General features: G+C 53.0%; 1 protein-coding gene across 2 annotated transcripts in view; it reads left to right on the top strand.

Annotated features, from left to right (window-relative positions):
• TSPAN15 (tetraspanin 15) overlaps window positions 1-16,459 on the top strand; it is a 48,030-nt gene extending 31,571 nt beyond the window's left edge. The window contains exons 4-8 of one of the 2 annotated variants that reach the window (XM_004680818.2): window positions 6,281-6,376; window positions 8,729-8,845; window positions 13,737-13,784; window positions 14,998-15,114; window positions 15,631-16,459. In XM_004680818.2, the coding sequence (XP_004680875.1) occupies window positions 6,281-6,376; window positions 8,729-8,845; window positions 13,737-13,784; window positions 14,998-15,114; window positions 15,631-15,780 (528 nt within the window). In that variant the 3' untranslated portion in view covers window positions 15,781-16,459. The remainder of the gene's footprint in view (window positions 1-6,280; window positions 6,377-8,728; window positions 8,846-13,736; window positions 13,785-14,997; window positions 15,115-15,630) is intronic. The other variant, XM_012723749.1, reaches the window with a different exon arrangement.
• The last annotated feature ends 368 nt before the right edge of the window (window positions 16,460-16,827 follow it).

Genomic DNA, 16,827 nt, shown 5'->3' with positions numbered 1-16,827 from the left:
CACCTCCGGGGCAGGCGGGAATCGAACTCATGCGGAAGTGGCTTTAGCTTCTCAGTGCTGTGCTTTAACCCGCTGCGCCACCAGGGAGGGCCCCAAACCAACTTACTTTTATGGGTCTTTTCTATTGTCTTTCAAGTCTCAATTTCATTTATTCTCATGCTGATCTCCATTATTCCTTTCCTTTCTACTAACTTTGGATTAGTTCATTCTTCTAGTTCCTTGAAGGATAAAGTTGAGATGTTTGAGTTTTCTGTCCCGACGTACGTGTTTATCACTATTAATGGCCCACTTTGAACTGCAATTGCTGCACCCCAATAGTGTGGTATGTTGTTTCTGTTTTCATTTATCCCAGGCCTTTATTTCTTCTTTTATTTCTACTTTGCCCTGTTGGCTTCATCCTAACCTAGTGTTTCTCTCTGCTCCTCCCTTTTTCTCTTTTCTGCTTTTCAGATCATCTGTTCTGAGCTGGCAGATCCAGAATGTTGGTTCATTTTTCAGCTCCTCGAGGGAGACACATTCCCTTTACCCATGGGGCTGTGTTTTAGAGCAGCCAGCAGGGGTTCCAGTTAGCATATGGATTACAGCTTCCCTGGCTGGAGCCCAGCTTCAGGTCATGGTGAAGAGCAATTCTGATTTCTAGTGTGCTTTCACTGACACAAGCTGATTTGCTGTTTCCCAGTGCCCCAAAGGTTAACAGGGCCCAAACACTACTCTTTCTTCTAGTGACAGAGTTAAGACAAAACTTCCAGGGACATTTTAGTCATCACAGGTAAAGATTCTCTGAGCCTGAAGTCAGGGTCAAGAGTTTCTAGTTATCCTCAAATCCCAAAGGTACCACAGGGTGAAATGTGTTCCTTCCCATTGGATGGGGTACCCCCTCTTTGGGCTTTGCTAGAAGGGTTTTATTTTTATTAAAAAAATTTTTTTAGATTTATTTATTTATGCACACAGAATTGGGGTACAGGTCAGAGTTGTAGGGGTGGTGAGAGGATTCACCCGAGACAGAGTGGGGAGCAGAACAGGCAGATCGACGAAGTACACTGCTGAGGGGAGCAGCAGGTGGGTCAGGAGAGGTCTGCTGCACCATGTGGGGCACTGTCAGGGCTTTGCACTGAAGTGGCTGTGGCCAGCTTGCAGTGCTGCGTCCTAACTCATTGCACACCAGGGAGGGCCAGAAAGGGCTGTAATGTATACAGCTCAGGAAGTCCCTGCTGTTGCGGCTCTCAGTTCTTTGGAGGCTCACAGTGGGCCATGCTGTTATGTGCCTGTGATACACAAGTCAAAATAATTTAAAAATGCGATGCAAAACTCTATGAACTCTAAAAATGTAGAGGTCTTCAGGAGGTCTTATCCCTGTTGACACCTGGCATTTTAGGGCCTCTCTTGGAGGAACTGGATGCACAGAGCTGAGCAGGGATACCCAGAGAATGCTGGACTGTCATGGGTATAGGTGGTTTTATAAAATCACATTGCCCAAGAGTTGAAGAAGACATTCTTTTCCCTTTATATGACATTTACCCCTTGATTATAAAATAAGGAAGACTATTTGGAAGCCAAGGGGCAGTCTGCTTACTCTGATGCTGATGGCGCTGAGCCACACTCAAACAGGTTTAGTCTGCTGTCCCAGAGGCTTCCTTTTAAGTCAAAGCATCCACTTGTAGTGGCAAGTGAGGACAAACAATCAGGCGAATGACTTCACACTGGCTTCTTAGGAAGGTGCACAAGAAAAACAGATTCCTGAATGTAAGGACGAAACTCTATCAACTTGTGCCATTGGGCAAGGTCTCTGCTGACAGGCCTGACTGGATGGACAGACTGACGTGATTTCTCTGCTTGTACCGGGTACAGTGGCCGGGCTTTAGGAACCGAGGATATAGTCATTAGAAACAGAAGTGCAGCATCCTGATCCCCGTCAGTGGGAGGAAAACCTGAATGACTTCAACTCTCTGGGTCTTATCCCTCCTGACACCTTCCATTCCAGCCTCTCCTGTAAGTATCGGGTGGGCAGAGCTGAGTGGGGTACCCAGAGAATGCTGGCCTGTAATGGGTTCATCTGAGCCCCCATCCCAGGCTTCCACCAGCAGGGAAGAGGCCTTTCCTGGTCTTTGTCAAGGGGCCATACCCAGTGCTAGGCCAGGGGAGGGTCAGCAGGATCCAGCTTGTTTATTTCACCTCGACACTGGCACTAGTCAGCTCTGGGCTTGGCACTGAGATCAGGAACAGCGAGATAGGAGACAGTACTATGGTCCCTTGACTGAGCACTGGACATATACTTCCTCCCCACCCAGAGCAAAGTGCACTGATCTATGCTAATCTGGTTAGGTTCCCACAGCCAGTGCACCACCCTGTGACCGTTGGGAGTGAGAGCTGGAACTCCAAATACCTGAGAAGCGGAGGCAAAGCCCTTCTCCAGCATGGGCATTAAACCTGTGGCTTTCCACCAGGTCTGATCCCGAGTACCTGCAGTGTTTTATCTTCTTCCTCTGTCACTCCCTGGGTTCCCCCTCAACCTCCTGTTATCACATGGGGCCCATCTCAGGTCTGGAGACCCCTTACCTTCTGGGGGCCTGGGGGTGGCGTAGAGATGATGGCTTAGTCCCAGCACAAAGGAAGGAAGGAAATCCCAGACTGGGGACCTCTGCACCTCCAAGTTATGGACCTGGACTGGCTTTGGCTCCAGTTGGATGCCAGCAGCCGGTCTCCCCACTGATATGGAAGCCTTGAAATTCAGCCAGGAGCCTGCAGACAACAGGGGCAGCACTATGCCTGGAGAGGCCTGATGGGAGACTTCCTACTGTGCCCCATCCTCCCCTCGGGCCTCCCATCCTGAGGGAGCTGCCTCTGCGTCTCCCACCGCTTGGCTCCTCATTCATTAAAAGCTCTCAGAGTGCTCTACCTGATGAAGAGACTTCAGGTATCCTGTAAATCAGAATCAAAGAAACAGAACAGTTCTTTGTAGCTTGAATCTGGTGGCTTAAACAATATGCTCTGAACATCCTGCGGCCTTTGGTGTTTGCTTACCCTTTGCTGATTTAGCCTAGGCCGCTTGGCTCCGAGGCTGTACCAGCCAGTGTGAAAGAAGTTTTGCTAGTGTCCCCCAGCTGCCCCCGCCAGCCAGCACGACCTGTTTCCAGCAAGGTCCGTGGCGCTCGGGCCATCTGTTCCTCCCGCCCATTCTGAGAGGCCTGTCCCTGCAGGGGCCCCGCTCAGCGTACCCAGGTGGAAGGCCCAGTTTTCACAACGAGGGTGGAACTGGGTGTGTGAGGCCTCTGGGGGCAGCAGCTGAGCCAGAGCGTCTTTCCTGCCACATTCCCAGGCTGTCTCTGAGTGACAGCACAGCACTTCACGTTCCATGGGCTGCACCACTCCCCTGTCCTGTGCAAGGTCACCTGAGTGTCCTGCGTGTCTAGCGTGCACACACATAAACTCCCACACTGTCACACACACAACCACACACGCACAGTGCCCGAGGCAGTGTGTCCTGGCAAGAACCAGCAGAGCCCAGAGAGGTCCCTGATGGGAACTGGGGGCAGCTGCTGTCCGTGGCGCTCGGGCCATCTGTTCCTCCCGCCCATTCTGAGAGGCCTGTCCCTGCAGGGGCCCCGCTCAGCGTACCCAGACGGAAGGCCCAGTTTTCACAACGAGGCTTCTTTCAGAGCTGGATCTTTGGAAGGTGCTTAGAAACGGAGGTGGCTTGGGGAGTGGTCTGAGCTGCTCCCCGAGAGGAAGGAGAATCTTCTCTGCAGACCTGAACATTCCTCCTCACACCCTGTCCACAGCTCTGGGGGAGTCTAGTCAGCATGTGACCTATGGGGAGGCTGGGAGGAGGCCAGTGAAGGGAACCAGAGGCTGTGGGTGGACTGGGACACGGTGGACCAGACTGTGTCTGCAGTGCCACAAGAGTAGAAGGGTGTGGCCTTAGTGATGTCCCTGATCCTGGTGTCGCCTTTCTGCCAAGCAGCTCAGCCTGAGGCCCCCTGCAGCACGCCACGCAGTGCTGTGAGCTCATTCCCTCATGCCCTACGCTGGATAGCAGGGTGACCCCACCCTGGTGTCCTGTTTCTTACTCCCAACAATCCCCCAGCTGGCCTCATCTCCCAGAGGAGCACTCCAGGTTGAAAAGGCTGCGTGACTGGGGGGGTCTTCAGGGAAGAGGGCCTGAGGCCATCTGCATCACTGCTCTGCCCCAGCCATGTGGCCAACAGTCGCTATTCTACCCAGTCTCTGGCCTCGGATTCAGACCCGACCCAAGCAGGGCTAGAACTGGGGAGGGGGCGCCTTTCACATGGAATGGGCTGGTCAGTGTCCACATCTCTCTCTCTCTCTCTTTTTAAAGATTTATTTATTTATGCATCTAAGAACTGAGGTGTAGGCCAGAGGTGTGGGAATTGAGAGGATTCACCAGAGGGAGAGGTGGGGAGCATAACTAGCAGATCTTACCAAAATACCCTGCTGAGGGGAGCAGCGGATGAGACAGGAGAGGTCTACTGCACCTCCCCGGCCCAGATTAAACTCGTGCCACAGTGGCTGGTGGTAGCTTGGTAGTGCTGTGTCTTTAACCCCTGTGCCACCTGGGAGCCCCTCACAACCTGTTTCTCTTGAGTCTGCCTTCCCGACCTCCTCAGCTCCCGGGTCTGCTCCAGAGCTGCCATGTACCATCAGCAGAGGGTTTTCCTTCTGGTCATAGAGATGTGTCCTTCCTGACCTTGATTTTGAGCACGTTGAGTGTGGAGAGGGAGGCAGCTGTTGCATCCTTTGTTCTCCTCCCCACCCCCCTAGACTGGAGATGATTTGGGAGGGGTCCCAAACAGAACCTTGAGCTTTTACCTTGACAAACTTGAAGTGCATCAAGGTGGGTGTTGACACCGTGGTTCCAACGTCTTGCTGCCAACAGCCAGTGGGTGTGACCTTGAACATATCCCATCCCTCTCTGGGCTTCAGGGTGTTTGTGTCTCAGGTCAGGGCTTGCTCTTGCCCCCAGAGGTTGCCATTGTAGTTGGTCAAGAGTGAGGACCTTAGGATTCCTCTTTTCCCTCTGATGACATGATGGGTGGTACGAGGGAGCATAGGATGCTGTGTATTCTGAAAGGAAGGGTCTATAATACTACTAACAGGGTCTGGTATGTGCCCAGCATCCAACGAAACACTTTTGTTCTTTTAGTTTATTTAAATCTCACAATATCCCTCTCAGGCAGAGAGGACCTCCCTCCGCATTCTGCATGCAAGGAAATAGAGGGTCAGAAGTTAAATGAAGTGCCCAAGACTGACTGGCGGCAGGGCCTGCTCTTGGCCAGCACAACCCCACTCAGCCTAGTCTTTGACCCTAGAGCTGAAAGGTATCTTAAAGATAGAACTGCAGGGTTGGTTCGCCAGTGGGAAACTGAGGCAGAGAGAGAAAGGAAGGGTGTCAGTGTCTGCAGTGGCAGGACGAGGCCTGGACCTGGGACCCTGTGTACCCCTGTGGGCACCTCCCCCGGGGATTGGCTGGCTCCAGAACTGAGAATGCCCCCTTTGTGCCAACACAATCTCTGATGATACTCGAGTCTCCTTGCTCTGAAAGCTCTGATTGTGGCTGTGAGTGTGGAGCTGAACTGCCCACACTCCCGCCCCTGCCCCTGCCCTCTGTGGGGCCTTTTGTGCTCCCGGATCTCGGCACAACAGCAGAGCTGTTGATCAGAAGGCCCAGCGTGAGCAAGGGAGGGCGGCCTGCCAGGTGCTTCCCGGTGGGGATTCGCCCAGCCGGAGCTGGGAGGTGGGCTCTTTCGCCTGCGGGCCCCAGTGCTCACAATGATGCAGAGTGGTCCATGTGGGAAGTCAGGAGACGTGATTTCCAGTCGTGGCCAGCCTGCTGTGTGACCTGGGATGAGCCAGGCCACCTCTTTGGGCTTTTTCTGTAACATAAAAGGTCGGGTAGTAGAAAAGAGTGGAGAGGAATCTGGAAGGCATAGGGAAGATTCCATTGCGGGCACCCCTGGCAAAGCTGCTTTGGGGCCCTACCCCCAGGGGGCACTACACTCTTGGGGCCTGGCTATCTGCTCTGTACTGGAGACAGGTGAATCCCTCCTGCCCAGACATGGCAGAGGAACACAGGCATCCAATGTGCACTGGGGTCTCAGAGCTGGTGCGCGGGTGGGGAAGTGCTGGGCATTCAGAGCAGGATTAGAGCGGTGCTCCATGCAGGGGGGGCCACTGGGCGTGTGGACAGTATCCTGGGCCTCTGGGAAATCTTGGGTCAAACTTGGGTTGTTGGCCTTTTCCTTTGTAATTTCTCCTCTCATAGACCATCGACTTTCTGAATGACAACATTCGAAGAGGAATCGTCAACTATTACGATGATCTGGACTTCAAAAACATCATGGACTTTGTTCAGAAGAAGGTGAGCCAGGTGCTGTGGGTCAGAGATGTGCCTCCTGTGCTCTTTCGTCTAGCCTGCCCTCCCCCCAGCATCTAGGACACTGCTCAGGAGGAGGAGGGTGAGGGTCACGTGACTTATCCGTTCCCACAGCAGGTGAGGGGCAAGGGTGGGCTGTGGCTCACTGCTGAGGGTGGGAAGCTTGGCGCCCAACCTTCCTCACCAGACCTCTGCCCACTTGCCGGGGCCCAGAATGTCCTTGTCCTACTTGTCTCTCCCTGTACATGGACACACCCCCTAAAAAAAACAAAACAAAACAAAACAACAACATAAGGTCAGGTATAGCTAAAGGCCCGGGGCCCCTCTCCACTGGTCAGAAATCCTCTTTACCTGAAGTGGGGAAGAACTCTAAGTCACTCTGTAAGAATTCCTTTTGCTAAGTACTTTCAGAGATGGGGTTCATTTCCTGCCAAATCTAGGACAACCCCCGTGGGCGGAACTCCCCTAATTCCATTTCTCCCTGCAATGGGGTCAGAACAAGCCTTTTCTATTGACCTCTGGGACGCTTCTTTGAATGTGATGACTGTCGGTTTTGACACTGTCCCTCGTCTCCTAGGTCCACCCAGATCTGTAGCAAAACCAGCCACTGCCCTTGCTGGCTTCTACACATCAGTGCCATTTAGGAACCTCAAGTTTCCACCAGCATCCGGGGACATTGGTGGTCCTTTCCACTGGGTGTCAATTGCTCGACTTAACTGAGAAGAGCTTCAAGCTATGCCAGCATGTCATGAAGCCTCCCCTCCCCCCATAAGTACCAGCTGCAGTGCCAATTATGGTCGTGTTCTCCTGGGTGAGGATTAGCAAAGTATGAGGCTTGTGGACCACTCAGCCCTGGCAGCGCTTCCTGGACAGAGCGCTGGGGACTTCAGTGCCCTGGGCCTCAATCTAGTCCTCAGTGGGGTCAGTATCTCGACACTCCCGGGGCCATGCACAGTGGCCACTCCCTTGGCTGAAAGCCTTCACTGTGGTCATAACAGGTGCATCCTCTGGGAGGCCCTTCTCTGCCAAGGATGTGTCTGCCAGACTGCTGAGTCCTGCTTTGGGTGGAGCAAGATGTTTTCATTGGAAGCAGCCTGTCATCTCTCCTGGGTGGGATGGAGTTCACTGGGCACCTGCTTGGTGCCAGACCCTGTGCCAAGGGCTTCATGCATGGCCTCTCTTTGTAATCCTCAGCTCAGCTGCATAAAACAGGTCTCCTCTTCCTGCTATACAGATGAGGGTCTGAGGCTCAGAGAGCCTCAATTTCCTGAAGTCACACAGCTAGGAGTAGTGGTGTGAGAATTTGAACTCCAGTATGATTGCAAAGCAAATGCCCTTTGCACTGTACTACAGAGAGGCACATTCAGGTCCTGAAATCTGATAGCCTAAGAGGCTGGGGGTGGGGGGATGGGGCGGCTGTGGAAGAGGTTTCAACCAGGACCTCCAACCATCTAACTCCGCTAATTATACCCTGCATGACTCCCCATCACTCATAACGCACCCCCAGCTCCCTGCTTATTCTGGCTGACAAGGCTTGGCACGGTTCGGCCTATGCCCCCTCTCACCCTCACCCCTCCACTGTTGCTCACTGCGGACACGCTGACCTCTGCCTGCTCCTGAAATACCACCGGCTCATGTCTGCTTGTGGCTTTTCTCTGTTGTTCATGTTTCAGATTAAATGCCTTCTCCTCTGAAGGGACTTCCCTGACCTTCCAAGCTAAGGCAGCCCCTCCCCCACTGTTTCCTCCTGTTTTTCTATATCCCTGGTGCACAGCTCTGCCTCTCTGGCCTTTTCCTGGAGTGGCTTTGCCCTGCCTCCCTCCTCCAGAGCGAGCCCACATAGGCAGGCTGTGTTCCTGCTGCTCACGCTCAGGGCCAGAGTCAGCGCTGTAGAAGAGCAACTGCTTCTATGCCCATGCGGACGTGAGCGCTAGCATGAGTGAGCGGTGGGGGCGTGGGGGCTGGGGAGCCTTTGTTGAGGCAAGCCATGCATAGCTGGGTGAGAGGGAGGTCAGTGTGGTATGGGGGCCACTGGGCTGTGGGGGTGTCCGTAGAATCCGAGTCTCTGGATCTTAAAGGCCAGTTTATCCTGATACCTGCCCTGGGGCCTCAGTGATGGAGTCCAGTTGTCAAGGAAGGACCTGCCCTGGCTTGGCCTCTCCAGTGCTGGGGTGCTCACAGCCTCCTGGCAGTCCTGCTGCTCATGGAAAGCATCCAGCTGACCCTGCAGCTCCCCCTGCCAGGGTGACCCATATAATACATCCGTGTCCGGCAGGGCCGCCGCCTGGGGCCTCAACAGTGACGCTGTCTCCCTTCCCTGCTTGCTTCCTCCCTCAGTTCAAGTGCTGTGGTGGGGAGGACTACCGAGACTGGAGCAAAAACCAGTACCACGACTGCAATGCCCCCGGACCCCTGGCTTGTGGGGTGCCCTATACCTGCTGCTTCAGAAACACGGTACCCACTGCTTCTGGGGCTGGCAATGTGCGGGTCACGCACCTCGCCTGCTTCTGGGAGAGGGGTGGTGTGTGTTTGATGGGTGCATGGGGTGGGTCGGCAAGCGGTGATGGCCACTGCCAAGGCTTTCTGAGCCTCAAGGGCTACTAAGGGGGAAAGCTGGGGGGAGGAAGGGTGGGTGGGAGGCCTTGTCTTTACTAGGAGTACAGGTTAACATCTACTGTACACATTCTGCATGCAGGCCTAGTTCTTTAGAAGGAAGTCTAGCCTTTCATCAACCTTGAGAGGTCAGTCCTGTTATTTTACTGCTGTCCAGATGCAGCAAGCTGGGTGCTGAAAGGATGGAACCTTGCTCACAGTGGAGAGAGCGGGGTGAAAGCAGGCAGCCATGCTGGCACTGTGCTCTGGACTACCAGCCAGGCGAGGAGCTGGAGGGGGTCCAGGCCAGGGGCCTGAGCTGGCGTAGCCGGTTCTGCAGCATTAGCTGAAGATAAAGCAGGGCCCACACTTTGGGCATCTATAGGGGATTGGGAATTGAGCTTCTGGTGATCATCAGTGACAGCACTCTCGGAAGCAGGGGGCCTGGTGACCTCAATGCCAGTCTCCACCTATCCCCAGCAGGATTGGGTTGGTCCTGTCACGTCCCTGACCCGCGTGGGGCTGTGCCATGCAGTCAAGCTGATGGATGAGAGCCCTCATCAGTCCTCTGTGTCTAGCTAACGTGTCCGGAAACTGCCTGGGTTCTGGGTTGGAATGAGGCAGAGTGCTCTGCAATTACTCATGCCCTGAACAGTCATGGAAAATTTCTCTTCTGACTGCTCTGCCACCCTGTGCCTGTGGCTGGATTCTGTAATCCAACAGCTGCCACGGAGGTAGAGGCCTTACGCATGAGTCAGGGAGCCTATGCCCGGAGCACGAACCTGAAAAATGGCTGCACCCGGAGGAGCGGCTTGTTTGGAAGCTTTAGCTGTCATTTTAGGGTAGCTCTCTAGGCAGCTGGGTGGCACTGTGTTTTTAGAGAGGCCTGCACGGGGATGGTCCTGAACTTCAAGACCCAAAGTCCAAGCTGAGTCCCGGACGTCCAGTTTGTATTCACTCAGTCACTCACTCAACATGTATTGACCCTCCTGTGTGCCAAGAGCTGGTCTAAGGGTATATAATAGACACACAGAATTCTGCCCGCACGGAGCTGATGTTTTAGGGGGGAAAGCAGACGAACAAAATAAATAACTAAGAGAGATAGTATGTTAGGAGGGGATGATAACTGTTAAGGGGAAAAGTAAGGCAGAAGCATGGAAGATCGCAACTTGAGATACTGAGAAGGTGGGTTCTGGGTAAATGACTGAAGGAACGAGGGAGTCTCCTGTGAGGGCGGTGGGGGTGGGGGCGACATTCCTACCAGCGGGCAGCAAGTGTCGGCCTCCGAGACAGGATTGTCCTCAGACGACTGTGTTTGACAAGTGGCAGAAATACTGGTGTGACTGGAGCAGAGGGAGAAGGTGGGCGGGAAGGAGGGTGGTCGCAGATGATGTCAGGTGCCCGGGAGCCACTGCCAGGATTGTGGCAACTCCCTAAGGGACGGGGACTTCCATGACAGCACTTCAGGGGCTCCGTGGCCAATCTGACTTGGGCTTTGCCAGGATTGACCGCCTGTAGCAGGGTTAGGGTGGACAGGGAGGCCCAGCTGCAGTGGCCAGGTGGCTCCAGGCCAGGCCAGGCTGTCCAGGAGGCTGGGCGGGAGGTGCTGTGGGGACAGACACCTGTGAAGGAGGTAACAGAAGCAGGGGAGGGCAGAGGGCAAAGAGTGGTGACCCTTGGAGGCCTTAGCCAAATCTGCAGGGTGATCTGGGGGACCCTCGTTATCTCATGTGTGGGCAAGGGAGCCGGGCCTTCATCCCCCACACTGAGAGGCATTGTGTGAATGCAGTGTTTTCCCCACGGGGGGCACTTCCTGGCTTCGTTCAGCAGAGGTGGATCAGTTGGGGTTCCTAGAGAAATAGAATCAATATGGTGAATGTGTGTGTGTGTGGTGTGTGCGTGTGCATGTGTCTGGGTCAGAGAAGGGGGGAGGGAGAGAGAGAAGACATTTATTATAAGGAATTGGCTCTTCTGATGGAGGCAGGCGAATTCTAAGAGCTGCAGGATGAGTCAGGAAGCTGGAGACCCAGGAGAACCAATGGTTTTCTTCCAGTCCAAGGCTGAAGGCCTGGAAACCAGAAAGCTAATGATGTAGTTCCTGTCCAAAGACCTGCAGGGTTGACACCAGGAAGAAGCAACAGTTTGTGCCTGAAGGCATCAGACAGGAAGAGCTCTCTCTTATTTGGGGGAGGGACATCCCCTAAATAAGGCTACTAAGGCCTTCAACTGATTGGATAAGTCCCACCCATCCTGCTTTATTCAGACTGGGATTTATATCTATATTTTTTTCATCCAAATGGGTTCTCCCTGTGCCTCCACATATAGATGATTTTACTCAATGTGAAAGAGGGTGTTTCATTCCTTGGTAGATGGTTCCATTTGTATATGAATGTATTTTACACTAGTTCACTTAACAAAGGAGCCGAGTGTGCATATGGGAAATTGCATGGAATAAAAAACAAATTTTTTTAAAAATCAGGACCATGGAAAATATAGTCTAAAATAGTAGATCTAGGGCATAAAGAAGCATGTATCATACTGATACATAGGCCCAAGTCTCTATGAAATCACTGGAAATGAGCCACATATTTGTAGCTTAGAGCTTCCTGGCAGGCAAAGGAAAAAGGGAGATATGGTCTGTTGTACTATTACTGTTTAGCAGAAGAAAACAAACTAGTTCAGAGAAGAGTACCTGCCTCCACTCCCACCCCTAGCTCTTAGCTTTAAAAGAAATGCCTTTACTAGACTTCCTAGAGAGGATCTGGGTGGGATGTGTCCATCCCCTGTGCAAAGGAGAATTCTACCTGATTGCCTTGAGGCTGGGTCTCAAGCCAACTGGTCTTCAAACAGGATTTACACCATCAACAGTGAAACTTCACATCGTTTACAAGATTTTCTTATACTAATTGGTGCTCCGAGATTGTTGGTATAGAGGGCTTCTGCACTGCATGGACTCAGACTACTGTGCCTGGCGAACTCTTGTGTCCAGTTGTTATCGATATCCACCTTCACTTGGACTACCCTATGGGTGCATGTCTGAAAACCTCTGTCCGCTGTCCCATTACCTACTCAGACTTCTGCTAACCTAACACCTCAGACCTGTGTCATCGGGAGAGCAGACACACGTGAGTAAAGTACACGAGCTTTACTGTGACCCTGTGTTGACTGCCTAGAGTCCTTTTTCTGACTTCTGTCTGTGGCTTGTGCCACATAGAAGGGTCAACCTAATATCTGAGCCCACATAGATTATTGACTCTGGGGTCAAACCAGGCAGATTTTACCATTAGAAAGACCATGGGTGCATCCCATCTCCACCTCCTTAAGGCTTTCCTGGCAGGGGGAGCTGGTACTGGAGCCAAGAGTATTCTGGCCCCCGGTGGAAAGAAGGCCCCTGCCAACAACATGTCTGCTCCTGAGAGCTGGGCCATGGGTTCTGGCTCGGACTAGACCCACAGTGAAAAGCAAAGTTGCTCATCACCTCCTATATATAACTTACTATGTCAACTTCTCTCTCCTCTCCTAGAATATACGTCCGATGAAGGCAAGGACTTTATTTTGTTCTTCTAGATTCCAGTGAATGCATAATAAGTGTTCTGTTAATGTTTGTTTGGTGAATGACTGCATGAACAAACCAAAGCACTTGCTCCCATCATGCCCTCTATCCCTGTTCCCAGGCAGGACCCTCTCCTGGGTCATGTTTAGGCCTGGAGGGCCCTCAAATGCCAACTGACGTAAGTGGGTGGTGGGCATTGCTCAGTTTCATGATAGTCCAGACTGAGGGAGGTTATTTTTCCAGCACACCGAGTCTTGACATTTAGACTGCTCTTGATGACATCTGAGGTCCAGCCCACTCTTTGGGGAGGAGTGTAAACACCCTTCCTCGCTTTTCCAGAGGCCCGGAATGTTAGGAATGCAGCCAGCATCCCTGCCCACTCCCGACACATATCTCACTTTATGTTCAAAGCAATTCATGAAGTGGAGTCTCTCATCATGTTGCTTTATATGAAGAGACCAAGTCAACTATTTGTTATTCACTCAACGGATATTTATTAATGCCTCCTGCTGCCGGTCTGTGACAGCATGCCTGAGGACCAGGCCACGTGATGCCAGAGGCCGCAAGACCTCCCTGCTGCTCTCTTCTGAATCACTGTTGCCACCTTAGATGTAGAGGAGGTGGGAGGGGAGGCCATGTTTCCTCCCCCTCATAGAAGGAGACCAAGCCGGGCACAGGGTATTACCTCCACCAGCCCGTGACTTAGGCCTGCTGGGGAGGGGTCTAATGGGCCTGATCACAGCTTTCCTTGCACCAGTCAGCCTCTAGCAATTCCTGAGAGCAACTCTTCCCAGGAAGGAATTTGGGGGGGCAATTCCCCCCACATCGTGGTCTGCAGGGACAGGGCAGTGTGGTCAGAGGCCCTGGTCTTGCCCTTGGCTAGACAACAACTGGCCAGGCACCTGGCCCAGGTCTACAGTTTCCTTTACAGCCGCATCTCGGGGGCAGCCACTTTTCTCCGGGTCCTGAGGTTGCCGTGGGCAGAATGGGGCTCCCTCCTGTGTGCTGTGGAAGTGGCCTTCCACCTTTCCCCCTGGGCAGTTCTTGCAGGGAGGAGGTTAAGGCTCAGATAAGTCAGACTGCCTATGTGGGAAGGGCACTCACCAAACCAGACAGCCTGTGCCTCAGATAACTCAACCCTACAAGGGGGAGAAGTGTGTCTGCTACTGTAGTGTCAACTGATGTCCATTTCTGTTTCAGACGGAAGTTGTCAACACCATGTGTGGTTATGGAGTTATCAAAGAGGAGGTACTGTCTTTGAACTCGCACTTCTCTGCAAAATTTGCTTTTCTGTTTGGTCCTCTAGTGGTGGGCTCCTGGCTGCTGAGATTTCCCAACATTCATGATGTGAGCCAGGGACTCCTGGGGCTTTCCACCCCATTCCAGGCACAGATAAGTTCTGAGCTCGGGGAGCCAAGACCTTCCCCCCACCACCCGCCCCAGATGGGAGACCACCTGCCAGGGTTTGCTGATCATTGACTGTGTGCTTGTCCGGCGAGGTCCCATGTCCTTGCCAGTGACCCCTGTGTCAGGTCCTCATCCCGCCTCTGGTTTGCTTCCTGCGCAATGACCCTGGATCAGGAAAGTAGCTTCAGTGGTGCCGAGACGGGAGCTAAAAGGACTTGAGTTGTTTCTGTGTAGTGGTTCTCAAAGTGAGGTCCTTGACCTTGAAACTGGTCAGAAATGCACCCCCTTGGGGTGTGACACACATTTATGTTGAGACGTGCAGACCCATGGTGTCCTCAAGCCATCAGACACAATGGCCAGTTTTTATAATAAACATTTGGGAAGGCCCTGAAAGTGACAGACCATACAGCTCACTTGTGCACCTCATTTCAAAACAAGTTAACAGTGACCTAGTGGAGGCAAAAGGGAAAGTAAAATGAACTGGCGTACCTCCATGGGCCAGTGCTGGGGGGCCGATACTCAACCACAGGGGCACAGTGAAACAGTCAGGTGTTGGCTTGAACTGGGCCGCTCTTACCTGGGCTGGGGATGTTGTGTTAGCAACCTGCATACCTTCTTCCTCTTGATACATTTTTTGAAAATGATGGTTCTTGATAAAAGTCAAACAAAGTAGAATCGCTTCCTGATTTGCATAAGTATATTTTTTGCAAAATTCAGTATGTATTAAAACCACACAGAAAATACCATGGTTTTTATGTGTCTCTGGAACTAGGCTTTTGCCTCACATATTAATGGACTTGCTTTCACCCACATAAAGCCTGGGGGGTATTTGAGAGGTAGGCAGGCCATTGTGGGGTAGGATTGTCCTGAGTGCTACAGTCTCCCAGCCCCAATCACTGTGACACCCAGAAATGCCACATAGTGTCCCTAGTCATCTGCCAAGAGCCAGTGGTCTAGAGCCCAGGGGTCCCGAACCTGACATTGCATGTGAAGAACTGAGGCCCAGAGCTGCTGAGAGGCTCACTGTGGGCTCAGCTCGGCTCCTCCCTCGCAGCGCCTCAGCGTGCATCACATCATCTACGTGCGCGGCTGCACCAACGCCGTGCTCATCTGGTTCATGGACAACTACACCATCATGGCCGGCCTCCTGCTGGGCATCCTGCTCCCCCAGGTGGGCACTCACCCAGGGAGGGAGCTGGAGGTGGGCGGTAGGCAGGCCACGGGCTCAGACAGTGTGGCGGGGAGATCTCAGAAGTCAGAGAAGGAACCAAGGGACAGTGAAGGAGACTCTTGTCCCAGTGAGCTGGGCTCACCTATGGCGGGCTGGAAGGAGAGGGCAGCTGGCAATAGCATGGCTCAAGCAAATATCTCCTCCAAGTGGCAGGCAGGTGCTGTCCCCCTCAAATTCTCCAGTGTTAGCATTGTCACGCCCACTTTACAGAGGAGGAAATTTGAGCTCAGTAAGCTCAGGTGGCTTGCCCAGGATTTCCCAGAGAGTGAGTGGCACAGCTGGGGTGGAGGTGGGAAGTGCAGAGTGGAGGGGCCTCCGCTGACAGGGCGCAGAGCTGGTCTCTCGGCCTTCGTGGTTGGGGTGGGGGTAAGGTGGGCAGAGGAGGCCCAATCTGGGGCTGCTTAGGTAGCAGGGACAGCCCAGATCCCAGCAGGCTCTCACCTGCACTTCTCTCAGTTCCTAGGGGTGCTGCTGACGTTGCTGTACATCACCCGGGTGGAGGACATCATCAATGAGTACTTTGTCACCGATGGGCTCCTGAGGTCTGGGGCCAAGTCCAGCATGGAGGAGGCAGGCGCCGGATGCTGCATGTGCTACCCCAATTAGGGCCCCAGCCTGGGGCTGCAGCTCCGGCAGGTTGTACTGGCCAGCCCCTCCCAGGCCACACCGTGGGGGCTGGACAGGCAGTGGCCCATTGCTCCCAACTCAATCCTGACCAAAGCCCTGGCTGTTTGCCATGGTGTCTGCTCAGAGGCCTCACAGCCTTGCCTCTCAGGGGGGTGGGGGGGCATGGAGCCCTACCCCTCCTCCGCTCCAGGATCTGTGCCCACCATGAGCTCCGCTGGGCGTGGGGAGCGGGGAGGCCCTGCTGCAGGCCTGGACACTGCAGTCAGGAACTCAGTGCTCAGCTCAGGGCCCATTTCACTTCTGTCAGTGCCTTGGCCTGTGGTGGCTACACATCCTTGGGGACAGTCTTGTAGTAATTTGCGAGCAGGGAAAGACGAGAGCATATGTGCCCCATAATGATGGAGGGATGGGGTCCAGCCTCTGGGACCCTCATTCCCTCAGCCATGCTTCAGATGCCCCTTTGGGTCTCCCAGGTGCCTTGAAGTTCTCCAAGGGCCACTGCTTTTGCAGACCCTATTTTTTTATGTGACTTTTGTATACAGTTAACAGGAGTTTCTGACTAATAGAAGTTGGATGTTTCCCTATGACCCTGCTCTTGCCCTTCCAAGTCAGTTTGTTAATCAAACATTAAAAATGTGGGGTTTTTTGTTTTGTTTTGTTTTTGTTTTTGTTTTTTGGTCTTCCACTTGCTTGTTGGGATGGGGAGGGGATGAGGAAGGCCTCAGCCTGGGCTAGGAAACTTCGTGGTGCAAGGATTGAAGGAGGTTAGCCTCAGGTCAAAAAAAATTTCTTGAAGAAATTTATTTATTTATAATAAATATAAATATAAATCTTGAAGATTTATTTATTTATACACACAAGAACTGGAGTACAGACCAGAGGTGCGGGGGGTGAGAGGATTCACCCGAGACAGAGTAGGGAGCAGTCTAGGCAGATCTACTGAAATACACTGCTGAGGGGAGCAGCAGGTGAGACAAGAGTGGTCTGCCACACCATGTGGGTCACCTCCCTGATTGGGGATTGAAC

This window comes from Condylura cristata, unplaced genomic scaffold, assembly GCF_000260355.1.
Source record: "Condylura cristata isolate star-nosed mole 26May11 unplaced genomic scaffold, ConCri1.0 scaffold00011, whole genome shotgun sequence".
NCBI classification, from domain to species: domain Eukaryota; kingdom Metazoa; phylum Chordata; class Mammalia; order Eulipotyphla; family Talpidae; genus Condylura; species Condylura cristata.
This window is presented reverse-complemented; position numbering and strand designations above follow the sequence as displayed.